Source organism: Nicotiana tomentosiformis, chromosome 9 (assembly GCF_000390325.3).
Source record: "Nicotiana tomentosiformis chromosome 9, ASM39032v3, whole genome shotgun sequence".
Classification (NCBI taxonomy): domain Eukaryota; kingdom Viridiplantae; phylum Streptophyta; class Magnoliopsida; order Solanales; family Solanaceae; genus Nicotiana; species Nicotiana tomentosiformis.
Window position 1 is genome coordinate 2719712 of NC_090820.1, and position 13668 is coordinate 2733379.

At 41.0% G+C, this 13668-nt stretch overlaps 1 protein-coding gene across 1 annotated transcript; it reads right to left on the bottom strand.

Moving 5' to 3' along the window:
- Positions 1–12631: 12631 nt before the first annotated feature.
- LOC138899531 (uncharacterized) lies at positions 12632–13377 on the bottom strand. Its single transcript, XM_070186070.1, has 2 exons — positions 12964–13377; positions 12632–12880 (listed from the first exon to the last, which is right to left on the bottom strand). Exons 1-2 carry the CDS (start codon positions 13375–13377, stop codon positions 12632–12634), a joined length of 663 nt encoding a protein of 220 aa, XP_070042171.1.
- Positions 13378–13668: the final 291 nt, after the last annotated feature.

The window sequence follows — 13668 nt, forward strand, 5'->3', positions numbered from 1 at the left end:
GTCTTAAATGCCAAAGAACGAGGAACGATCATGGCAAGCCGGTGACTATTGTGACTTAGGTCATTTGTTATGGTCCGGAAAAATATTTGGCTCTCCAGGTATGGTGGCCCGAGCTCATGTAGAATGTGTGGGTTATAACAAACAAAAATATGAGAATAAGGCGGAATTCAAGTTTTATGACCCTAATATGCCAAAAATGAGGAACGATCATGGCGAAGCGGTGACTATGGTTCTTTAGGTCATTTTGGAATGTCCGGCAAACTTTTAGGCAACCCGTGTTCGGTGGCCCGGGCCCATGCAAAAGGTGTGGGCACACGAAAGTCTAAGAATCAGGCGGAATTCCAATTTTATTGTCCTAAAATGCTAAAATATGAGTAACGATCATTGAGAGGCAGTAACAATTGTTCCTTATGTAGTTTTTGATGCTTCGGAAAAGGTTTAGGCAATCCGGGTCCATAAGCTTTGGCCCATGTAGAAGGCGTAGGCTATTGCACACAAATATCTGAAAATCGGACAAAATTCTTGTTTTACGCCCCTAAAATGCCAAAAAAATGAGGAAATGTAATGGCGAGGTGGTGACTATAGTTATTTAGATTGTTTTCTATGGTCCGGAAAAATTTCAAGCGATAGGGGTCCGTTGGACCATGCTCATGGAGAAGGCGTGGGTTATAATACACAAATATCTGGGAATCGGGCGAAATTCTAGTTTTATGGCCCTAAAATGCCAAAAACCGAATATCGGTCATGGTGTGGCAGTGACTATTGTGACTTAGATAATTTTTGATTGTCCGACAAAGTTGTAGGTGATTCAGGTCCGGTGGCCCGGGCCCACATAGAAGGCGTGGGCTATAACATACGAAAATATAGGAATCAGACGAAATTCTTATTTTATGGCCCTAAAACGCCAAAAATGTGGTACGGACATAGAGAGTATGTGACTGTTGTTACTAAGGTCGTTTATGATGGTCCGACAAAACTTCAGGCGATCAAGGTCCGGTGGTCCATGCCCATGCAGAAAGTGTGGGCTAGCACACAAAAATTTGGGAATCAAGCAAAATTTCGGTTTCATGGTCCTAAAACGCCAAAAAATGAGTAATAGTCGTGGAGAGGCATTGATATTTATTCCTTAGGTAGTTTCTTATGGTCCAATAAAATTTTAGGCGATTCGGGTTCTTTGGCCCGGACCCATGCAGAAGTAGTGGGATATAACACATAAACATCTGAGAATCGGGTGGAATTATAGTTTTATGACCTAAAACGCCAAACGACGAGGAACGGTCATGGCGAGGCAGTGACTATTATTCCTTAGGTCTATTTTGGTTGTCCAGAAAAATTTCACGTGATCGGGGTTCGGTGGCCCATGACCATGCAGAAGGCGTGGGCACACGAAAATCTAGGAATTAGGCAAAATTCCAATTTTTTGGCCTTAAACGCAAAACAATGAGTAACGGTCATGGAGAGGTGGTGACTATTGATCCTTAGGTCATTTTTTATGGTCCGAAAAAATTTTAGGCTATCCGGGTCCGAGCGCCTAGGCCCCTGTAGATAGCGTGGGCTATAGCACACAGAAATATGGGAATTAGGCGCAATTCCAGTTTTATGACCCTAAAACCCCAAAAAATAAGGAATGTTCATGAAGAGGCAGTGACTATGGTTCCTTAAGTCGTTTTGGATGGTCTAACAAAATTTTAGGCGACCCAGGTCCGGTGGCCCAAGCCTATGCAGAAGGCGTTGGCTATAACAGACGAAAATCTATGAATCAGGTCGAATTTCAATTTTATGGCCATGCAACGCTAAATAATAAGTAACGATCATGAAGAGGAAATAACTATTGTTCCTTCGGTCAGTTTTTATGGTAAGAAAAAGTTTTAGATGTTCCGATCTAGTGGCCCGGGTCCATGCAGAAAAACGTGGGCTGTAGTACTCGAAAATATATGAGTCGGGTGGAATTCAGTTATACGGCCCAAAATGCCAAAAATGAGTAATGTTCATAGCGAGGCGGTGATTAATGTTCCTTAGGTCATTTTGGATGGTCCGGCAAAATTATAGGCGATCAAGATCCGGTTGGCAGAGCCCATGCATAAGGCGTGGGCTATAGCACATGAAAATTTATGAATCGGGTAGAATTCCAGTTTTATGGCCCAAAAATGCCACAATATGAGGAACGGTCATAGAGAGGTGGTGACTATTATTTCTTAGGTTATTGTTGATGGTCCGGTGAAATTTTAGGCGATCATAGTTTGGTTGTTCGGGCCCATGGAGAAGGCGTGAGCTATAGCACTCGAAGATATGGGAATTGGGTGGAGATCCAGTTTTATGGCCCTAAAACGCAGAAAAACGAGCAGTATTCATGGCGAGCGAGTGACTATTGTTCCTTAGGTAATTATTTATGGTCTGGAAAATTTTTAGGCGATCCGTGTCAGGATGCTTGGGCCCATGCAGAAGACGTGGGCTATAACACACAAAAATCTGAGAATGAGGCGGAATTCCAGTTTTATGGCCCTAAAACGCAAAACACAAAATGGGGAACGGTCATGGAGAGGTGGTGACTATGGTTCCTTAGGTCGTTTTGGATGATCTGACAAAATTTTAGGCGATCTGGGTCTGGTGGCCCGGGCCCATATAGAAGGCTTGGCCTATTGCACATGAAAATTTGGGAATTGGGTGGGGTGGGGTGGGGGAAATTCCAGTTTATGGCCCTAAAACGCTAAAATATGAGTAACGGTCATTGAGAGGTAGTGACTATTGTTCCTTCGGTAGTTATTTATGGTCCAACATAATTTTAGACAATCAGGGTCTGAACGCCCCGGCCATGCTGCAAGCGTTGGCTATAGCACATGAAAATCTGGGAATTGGGGGAAATTCCAGTTTTATGACCCTAAAACGCTAAAAATGAGTAACGATCATGGAGAAGCGGTGACTATTGATTATTAGGTCATTTTATATGGTCCAGCATAATTTTAGACGATCCGGGTCCGGACGGCCCGGCCATGCAGCAGGCATTGGCTATAGCACATAAAAATATGAGAATTAGGCGAAATTCCAGTTTTATGGCTTTAAAACGCAAAAAAAAAAAGGAACGATCATGGAAAGATCGTGACTATGATTTATTAGGTCATTTTGGATAGTCTGGAAAAATGTTAGGCGATCCGGGTTTGGTGTCCCGGGCCCATATAGAAGGCGTGGGCTACAGCACATGAAAATCTAAGAATTGGGCGCAATTCCAATTTTATGGCCCTAAAATGCTAAAACATGAGTAACAGTCATGGAGAGGCGGTGACTATTGTTCCTTAGGTTGTTTTATACAGGCCAACATAATTTTAGAAGAACCAGATCTGGTGGCCCGGGCCCATGCAGAAGGCGAGGGATATAGCACACGAAAATATGAGAATCAAGTGGAATTCCATTTTTATGGCCCTAAAATGCCAAAATACGAGTAACAGTCATATAGAGGTAGTGACTATTGTTCCTTAGGTCATTTTTTATGGCCCGAAAAACTTTTAGGCGATCCGAATCCAGTTGCCCGGGCCCATGCAGAAGTCGTGGGCTATAGCATACGAAAGTCTAGGAATCGGGCGGAATTCCCGTTTTATGGTCCTAAAACACCAAAAAACTAGAAACGGTCATGGCAAGGCGGTAACTATTATTCCATAGGTTATTTTTTATGGTCCCACAAAATAATAGGCAATCAGGCTCCGGTGGCCGGAGCACATGCAGCAAGCGTGGGCTATAGCATACGAAAATTTAGGAATCGGGTGGATTTTCATTTTATGTCCCTAAAACGCCAAAAAATGAGTAACAATCACATAAAGGTGCTGACTATTGTTGCTTAGGTCATTTTTGATTGTTTGAAAGTTTTTTGGCGATCCATGTCTGGTTTCCCAGACCCATGCAGAAGGCGTGGGCTATAGTATACGAAAATCAGGGAATGAGGCAAAATTCTAATTTTATGGCCCTAAAGAGACAAAACACGAGGAACGGTCATGGAGAACTAATGACTATTGTTCCTTAGGTCATATTTGGTGATCCATCAAAATTTTAGGCGATGGGATCTGGTGGTCTGAGCCCATGCAGCAGGCGTGGGCTATAGCACACGAAAATTAGGGAATTAAACGAAATTCCAATTTTATGGTCCTAAACTTCAAAAAATGCGGAACGGTTATGGCAAGGCGGTGACTATGGTTCCTTAGGTCGTTTTTATAGGCCGACAAAATTTAAGATGATTTGGGTCCGGTCGCCTCGATGCATGCAGATGGTGTGGGCTATAGCACACGAAAATTTGGGAAGCGGGTGGAATTCCAGTTTTATGGTCCTAAAACTCTAAAAGACTAGTAACGGTCATGGAGATGCGGTGACTATTATTACTTAGGTTATTTTTATGATCAGGCAAAATATTAGGTACTCCTGGTACGGTGGCCCGGGCCCATGCAGAAGGCGTGGTAGCACACTAAAATATGAGAATCAAGCAGATTTCTAGTTTACGACCCTAAAATGCCAAAATCTTATGAACGGTCATGGCGAGGCATTGAATATAGCTCATTAGGTCATTTTGGATCATCCGGCAAAATTTTAGGCGATCTAGATTTGTTGGGCCCGGGCCCATGCAAAAGGTGTGGGCTATAGCACACGAAAATTCGGGAAGCATACATAATTCAAGTTTTATTGTCCTAAAACGCTAAAAAATGAGTAACATTCATTGAGAGGTGGTGACAGTTGTTCCTTATGTCATTTTTAATAGTCCAACAAGAATTTAGGCAATCCGGGTCCGTTGGCCCGGGCCCATATAAAAGGCTTGGGCTATAGCACATGAAAATCTAGGAATCGGGTGGATTTCGTGTTATATGGCCCTAAAATACCAAAAATGGTCATGACGAGGCGATGACTATTGTTAGGTCATTTTTGAAGGTCCGAAAATTTTTTAGGAGATTAGGGTCTGGTTGTTTGAGCCCATGCAGAAGGCGTGGGCTATAGAACATGAAAATCTGGGATTCAAGCGAAATTTCAGTTTTATGGCCGTAAAATGCCAAAAATTGAGAAGCAGTCATGGAGAGGCAGTGACTATTATTCCTAAGGTAGTTTTTTATGGTCCGACATAATTTCAGGAGATAGAGGTCTGGTGGCCCATGCTCATGTAGAAGGCGTGGGCTATATAGTACACGAAAATCTGGGTATCAAGCGGAATTCCAATATATGGCTCTAAAACACCAAAAAATGAGTAATGTTCATGGAGAGGCGGTGACTATTGTGCTTTAGGTCATTTTTATGGTACGGAATATTTTTAGGTGATCCAGGTCAGGTGGCCCGGGCCCATGTAGAAGTCGGGGCGGGGCTATAACATACGAAATATTGGGAATCAGGCAGAATTTCGATCTTATAATCGTAAAATGCTAAAAACGAGTAATGGTCATTGATAGGCGGTGACAATTGTTCCTTATGTCATTTTTTAAGCTCCGAAAATATTTTAGACGATCCAGGCCCGGTGGTTCGAGCCCAAGTAGAAAGCGTGGGCTATAGAACAACGAAAATCTTGGAGTCAGGTAGAATTCAAGTTATATGGCCCTAAAACGCCAAATAATGAGTAATGGTCATGGAAAGGCGATGGCTATTATATCTTAGGTCATTTTTGATGGTCCAGAAAATTTTTAGGCGATCATGGTCTGGTTGCCCGAGCCCTTGTAAAAGGCGTGGGCTATAACACACGAAAATCTGGGAATCGGATGAAGTTCTAGTTTTATGTCCCTAAAATGCAAAAAATGAGTAAGGGTCATGGCGAGGCGGTGGCTATTGTGCCTTAGGTCATTTTGACGGTTTTAAAAATTTTTAAGCGATCCGGGTCCAGTGGCCCGGGCCCATGCAGAAGGCGTGGCTTTAAAACACGAAAATCTCGGAATCGGGTGGAATTCCAACTTTATGGCCCTAAAACGCCAACAAACGAGGAACGGTTATGGTGAAGTAGTGACTATTGTTCCTTAGGTCGTTTTTGATAGTCCGAGAAAATTTCAGGCGATCGAGGTCCAGTGGCCCATGCCCATGCAGAAGATGTGGTCAATAGCATATGAAAATCTGGGAATCAGGCGAAATTTTAGTTTTACGTCGCTAAACATTAAAAAACGGGTAACGGTCATGGTGTGGCATTGGCAATTGCTCCTTAGGCAATCCAGGTCTTGTGTCCCGGGCCCATGCAGAAGGTGTGGGCTATAGAACATGTAAATCTAGGAATCAGACGAAATACCAATTTTATGGCCCTAAAAAGCCAAAAATGAGGAACAACCTTGGAAATGCAAAGACTATGGTTCCTGTCACGACCCAAAATTCCAACCTTCGGGACCATGATGGCGCCTAACATTTCACTTGCTAGGCAAACCAATGTTAGAATAATTTAAACCATTTTTAACAATCTATTTTAATTAATTAATAATGAAACCAAAAAACTGAAAAAAATGTCTGAATTAAAGTGAACAATCCAAAATAATAACGCTGTCTAAATACCAACCAAGAACTGGAGTCACAAGTGCACGAGCTTCTAGAATAATTCAAACAAGGGTCTGAATAAAAATAAAGTTGTCTGAAAGAAAGCACACAACTAAAATAAAGTAGAAGGGAACTTTAGAGCTGCGAACGCCGTACAACTATACCTCAAGTCTCCATTGATAGCTGAATCTGAGCAAAATCTATAGTATGTCGCTCGAACCAACTCCATAATCTGCACAAGAAGTGCAGAGTGTAGTTTGAGTACAATCGACCCCATGTACTCTGTAAGTGCCGAGCCTAACCTCGATGAAGTAGTGACGAGGCTAAGGCATGTCACGTACATTAACCTGTACACAATAATAATAACAATACTAATAATAGGAATAGAAGTAAGACATGTAAATCATATCAATAAATGAAATTATTTCAGCAATCATAACCAATTATTTCTTTTCTCATCCTGTTGCGGCGTGCAAACCGTTCCCCCCATATAATCCTTCAATTAAATACCGTTGCGACGTGCAACCCGCTCCAATAATATAAGCTTAAAATATAATCCGTTGCGGCGTGCAACCCGATCCCCTAATGTATTCATTTTCATCTCCATTGCGGCGTGAAACCCGCTCCAACAATATCATTTAACAACTCTTAAATGTAATATAAATATTCCAATAAATACCACATTCAATAAGAAATTATTAAGCAATAAAGCATACAATATTTATAAATTATTTAGGAAGTAAGTGATGACAAGTAGTAATTAATTATGAAAATCAGGGTGAAAATAGGCAATTTAATATCTAATATACTAAATGTCAAGTAGCAATTAAGTCACATAAGTCAAATAAGCATGTAGCAATTATAGCATGAATTCAAGACTTAATATTTGGTGAGGAATATGAGAGAAACAATTAATATAATAATTAACTCATGATAAAAAAAACAATTTATGATTTCCAGATAAATATGCAAACAATCAATTTGACGACGTATAGGCACTCGTCACCTTGCCTATACATCGTTACACATGTAATTCACTTAACAAACAATTCAAGGGTTCTATTCCCTCAAGTCAAGATTAACTACGACACTTACCACGTTCCGCAATTTTAAATGATCACTCGACCATAACTTTTCCTATCGAATTATTCTCCAAACCAATCAAACCTAGCAAATTATTTACCAACAATTCAATTTGAGCTTTAAAAATTATTCACAATTTGAAAGAGACTTAGTTTAAGTCATTTTCGGAAAAGTCAACATGGGACCCACTTTTCGGAACACGACAAAAAATCAAGAAATCCGAACACCCGTTCCAATACGAGTTCAACCATACAAAAATTATAAAATTCCGACATCAGATTGCCCTTCGAATCCTAAAATTATAGTTTATGAAATTTTTATAATTTTCCCCAAATTTCCATGTTAAAATACTAATTGAATGATGAAAACAATGATATATTCATGTATATTAACCAATCCGAGTTAGAATCACTTACCCTGATGAATTTCTTGAAAAATCTCACGAAATATCGCCACAAGTCGAGCTCTCTAGGTCCAAAAATGAAAAATGAGATGAAACCCTCGTTTATATGGTACCACATCTGATCTCCCAATGTGCTGACCGCACATCCCACGTTCTGCGGCCAAAATCCAAATTGTACGGCCGCACTTCAGCAGCTGTGCACTACCAGGCTTCAGTAAATTGATCATAACTTTCTCTACAAATGTCAAAATGATTAATGGTACACCTTGGAAACTAGACTCAAAGGGCTACAACTTTCGTTTTTGAAGCATCTCCAAATTGCTTGTAAATTAAAAGATATAAGCTTCCGAAGTCGGACCATCAAACCTGCAGAATTACCACGGCCTCCGCACTTTGGGGGTTTGCGGCCGCACATCCGCACTCCAAAATGTGCCCTCCGCACTTCAACTGTTCCAAAACATCATGAGAGTGCCGAAATGCCCAAACTCGTTCAAAACACACCCCGAAACTCACCCAAGCCACTGGGGACCCCATTCAAATATACCAACCAGTCCCGTAACATAACGCGGACCTACTCGAGGTCTCAAATCATGTCAAAAAACGTCAAAACTTCAATTCGCACCTCGATTCAGACTTATGAGTTTATGAAATTTTCAATTCTATAACTCACGCCGAAACATGTCAATTCAATCCGGAATAATCTCAAATTTTGTAGGTAAGTCCAAAATGACATAACAGAGCTATTCCAACTGTTTGAATCTCAATCCGAGTCCGATATCGATAAAGTCAAATTCACGGTCAAACTTTGGATACTGTAAGCTATGATGATCAGTAAATACCTCACAGGAGACACCATAAAGGTAATGCCTCCAAATCTTTAGCGCATGAACAAAGGTTGCCAATTCTAAGTCATGAAGAAGGATAATTCTTTACGTGAACTTTCAATTGTCGCGACGCGTATGCAATCACCTTGCCATCTTGCATTAATACTGCACCAAGCCCAATGCGAGATGTGTCACAATATACTGTATAAGATCCTGAACCTGTGGGCAATACCATCACTGGCATAGTAGTCAAAGCAGTCTTGAGATTATGAAAGCTCAAATCACACTCGTATGATCATCTGAATGGGGCACCCTTCTGGGTAAATTTGGTCAATGGAGATGTTATAGATGAAAACCCCTTCACAAATCAACGATAATATTCTACCAAACCCAGGAAACTCCAGATCTTTGTAGCTGAAGTAGGTCTAGGCCAATTCTAAACTGCCTCAATCTTCTTAGGATCCACTTTTATGCATTCTGTCGACATAACATGCCCCAAAAAGGCAACTGAGTCTAACCAAAATTCGCATTTTGAAAATTTGGCATATAACTGATTATTCTTCAAAGTCTGAAGCACAATCCGCTGATGTTGCTCATGCTCCTCTCAACTACAGGAGTAAATCAAGATATCGTCAATGAATACAACCACAAAAGAATCCAAATAGGGTTTGAATACCCTATTCATCAAATACATAAATGCTGCTGGGGCATTTGTTAGCCTAAATGACATCACTAGGAATTCGTGATGCACATACCAAGTCCAAAAAGTTGTCTTAGGGACATCAAATGCCCTAATCTTCAACTGATGGGAAACATACCTCAAATTGATCTTTGCAAACACCTTAGCACCTGGAGCTGATCGAATAAGTCATCAATTCTTGGCAACAGATACTTGTTCTTGATAGTAGCCTTGTTCAACTACCTATAATCTATACACATTCGCATTGAACCATCTTTCTTCTTTACAAATAACATCGGTGCACCCCAGGGCTATACACTATGTCTAATGAATCCCTGGTCAAGTAAGTATTGTAACTGCTCCTTTAATTCCTTTAGCTCTGGTGGAGCCATACGATATGGTGGAATAGAAATGGGTTGGGTGCCCAGAACCAAATCGATACAGAAGTCAATATCTCTGTCAGATGGCATCCCTGGCAAATCTACAGGAAATACATCTGGAAACTCACGGACAACTGGAACTGAATCAATAGAAGGAACTTCCGTGCTGGGATCGCAAATATAGGCCAAATAAGCTAGACACCCCTTCTCGACCATACGCCGAGCTTTCACGAAGAGATAACCCTACTGGTGGAATGGCCATGAGTCCCTTTCCACTATATTCGAGGTAACCCCGGCATGGCTAAGGTCATCGTTTTGGCATGACAATCCAATATAGCATGATAGGGTGAAAAACAATCCATACCCAATATGACATCAAAATCCACCATATCAAGAAGTAGAAGATCCACACTAGTCTCAAGACTCCGAATAGTAACTACACACGAACTATAAACATGATCTACCATCTGTGTGGACATACATAGAAGCACTCAAACAATCACGAGGCATGACCAAATATGAAGCAAAGTAGGAGGACACATAGGAATAAGTAGATCCTGGATCAACTAGAATTGAAGCATCTCTATGGCAAACAGGGACAATACCTGTGATCACAACATCGGATGACTCGGCCTTAGGTTTAGTTGGAAAAGCATAAAATTGCGGTTGGGCCCCACCAGTCTGAACTACATCTCTGGGATATGCCATAACTGGGTGGCCTCCACCTCTAACTGTCTGACCTCCACCTCTAGCAGTCTGACCTCCGCCTCTAATAGTCTGACCACTGCCCTATCACGAACCAAACCGATTGGCCGCGACGGGCACCCGATACCTTACTCAATTGAGTACCACTTAACGTATCTTTCTAATTACATCATCATAGGTAAGTGGGTCAGAAGGGGCGTCATTAGATAAACAGAGTAAACATGAGGGAATACCCGACATAGAATGACCCAACCTGATATAAAAACTTATACATGTGACATACGGGCCTATAAGGCCAATATGATCATTTATAAACTCAAAACATAGGCCGACAAAGCCATACAATTATCCGTACACATGACATCTATTTACAAGCCTCTAAGAATACATAACTGTCATAAAGGTTGGGATAGAGCCCCGCCATATCAATCATTACATGTCCTAATCATACTGACCAAATAGCAACTCCGGAGCAAATGGAGCGCACCAACACCTTCCGCTGATTGACAGCCTACTTGGAGGACTTTTAATATGTCTAACGGGACCTGCGGGCATGAAACACAGCATCACCGGGCAAAAGGGATGTCAGTACAAATAATGTACCGAGTATGTAAGGAATGAAAATCAGTAAGTAATACACATGAGAGAAACATGGAGTAAAAGACTCAATATATAAATCTGAATAACTCTGTGAATTATTTCATATTTATAATGTCATGCATATGCGAATAAATATAATATAATGCATAGGTATATGAATTCATAACATCATCAAGCTTCTGAGGGCATCCCATCATATCATCTCGGCCATTGTGGGCAAATTATCAACGTATACCAACTAATCAGGTGGTGGTGCGTATGTAACGCCATAACCTTTCCTCATACCCCCCCCGCACACACACACACACATATATATATATATATATATATATATATATATATATATATATATATATATATATATATATATATATATGCGTATATAATGCCATCTAGTCATGGACCAATGTATATGTGTAAATGAATAAAATGCATAATAAGTACATTAATAAGATTTCTCGGTATGTCATAAGATCAATATGCGTTCGAATAAATATCATGAAATAAACTTTATCAACTTACGTATTTTCTGAGACCCATGAGCAGATGATAGAATAATAGTACACATGGGGAATCAAGAACATAAGCATCTCTAGCATTTCTATGAATAGAGTCATTTATGAAAGTTGTGCATTTATTCATTTTTAGTGAAGTAAAGAGATCCTTGAAATTATGAGCTTCATCCGTAAGCTTAGCAAGCTTATGTGTTTTCCCTCTTAACCTATGTATAATAATTTCTTATCTTTGAGATTTGTGGGCCCCCCACATATGTGATGACTAAGCCACCAATCTCTCTTTATGTGCCATCTTGATTTATGAAATAAGACTCATATTTTGTGATTTGATCGAGACTTGTGGGCTGCCACATTAAGGGGGTGATGCCCCCTCTTAATCTTATCCACCAAACATCTTAATTAATTAGGTAATATCTCATTACCTAATAATTGACCAATTACTCACATAATTAAGAATTATCTCAAATTACATAAAATACTAATCACATTTAACACACTTTATACACCTTACTATCATGGTCATGCGGTACCTTGTATGGACTAGTCCATAAATACGGGGTATTATAGCTCGGACCGTATTTTATCCCAAATTGTCAAACTTCGACGAAACTCATTTTTTTGATTCGCTTATCCTCTCACCATCACGAATTTACTTATTACTTGTTTGAAATAGCATAATACTTATAATCTCCAAATAATCTAGTCCTTGAAATGATGTCAATTATCTTACGACAAATTCAACGTACAATACTACATGGTGTAACATCGTCGTAATATAATACTGCGGGGCGTAACATTATTGTAATATAAAACTACAGAGCGTAACATCGACGTAATACTGCGGGGCGTAACATCATCATAATATAATACTGTGGAGCGCAACATTGACATAATAATGCGGGGCGTTATATGCCCCTAGCTGGTCGGGCGGGCGGTGGAGCAACCGGTGCCGGTATGATGGCACGAGAATCCTAATGAGATCTGTTGCTTGACAACCTAGGGTAATACCTCCTGATTTGACAAATGTTCCCACACTCATAACACCCATATTGCTGCCGTGGCTGCTGAAGCTGAAGTTGAAACTGATCCGAACGTGTCGGATAACCGTTGTAGTGACTCTGGAGTGGTGGTGCACTAATAGGAGCTAAATTGGCATTAAATGTTGGCTGTCCAGAGTAAGGCATAGTAGGACCGTGACTCCTTGAAGCACCATGAGATGCCTGAAGTAATGAATAAAATGGCCTGGGAGGATGACCCCTACCATAAGTACCCCTACCTCCAGATGAGGCGCCTCTGAAATTACCGAATGACGGGGCCTTTTATCTGACACTGGCCCTCTCTCATGAGCACGAACTAACTCGATCCGTCTAGCAATGTTCACGGATGTCTGGAAAGAAATATCACTCCCTGCCTCCTTAGCCATCTGAAGCATGATAGTATAAGTAAGTCCATCGATGAATCTCCTCACTCTCTCTATTTCAGTAGGAAGCAAAACGATGACATGATGTGCTAAGTCCACAAATCGGGTCTCATACTGGGTAACAGTCATAGTACCTTGCTGGAAATGCTCAAACCGCCTGCGGTATTCCTCTCTCAATGTAATAGGAATAAACTTCTCCAAAAATAACTGTGAGAACTGGTCCCAAGTAAGTACAGGTGACCTAGCTGGTCTGGTCAACATATAATCTCTCCACCACCTCTTGGCGGAACCCGTCATCTAAAATACAGCAAAATCGACCCCGTTGCTTTCAACTATTCCCATATTCCGCAACACCTCATGGCAGCGGTCAAGATAATCTTATGGTTCCTCAGAAGGTGTGCCACTGAAGTGAACTGGAAAAAGCTTAGTAAACTTGTCCAATCTCAATAAGGCCTCAGAAGATATGACGGGCCTATCACCGGTCTGTGCCGCAACAATTGGCTGAATTACCCCAACTGGCGGGACTGTTGGAGCATGATTCTGGGGAGCCATCTTCTTCGGAGCGGGAGTAGTAGGAGTTTGTGCTCC

Coding starts and splice junctions, on each gene's coding strand:
- LOC138899531 (XM_070186070.1), bottom strand. CDS start 13,377: ATGACGGGTTCCGCCAAGAGGTGGTGGAGAGATTATATGTTGACCAGA. Junction 12,881..12,963: donor ATAAAAGGCCCCGTCATTCG/GTAATTTCAGAG, acceptor TCATTACTTCAG/GCATCTCATGGTGCTTCAAG.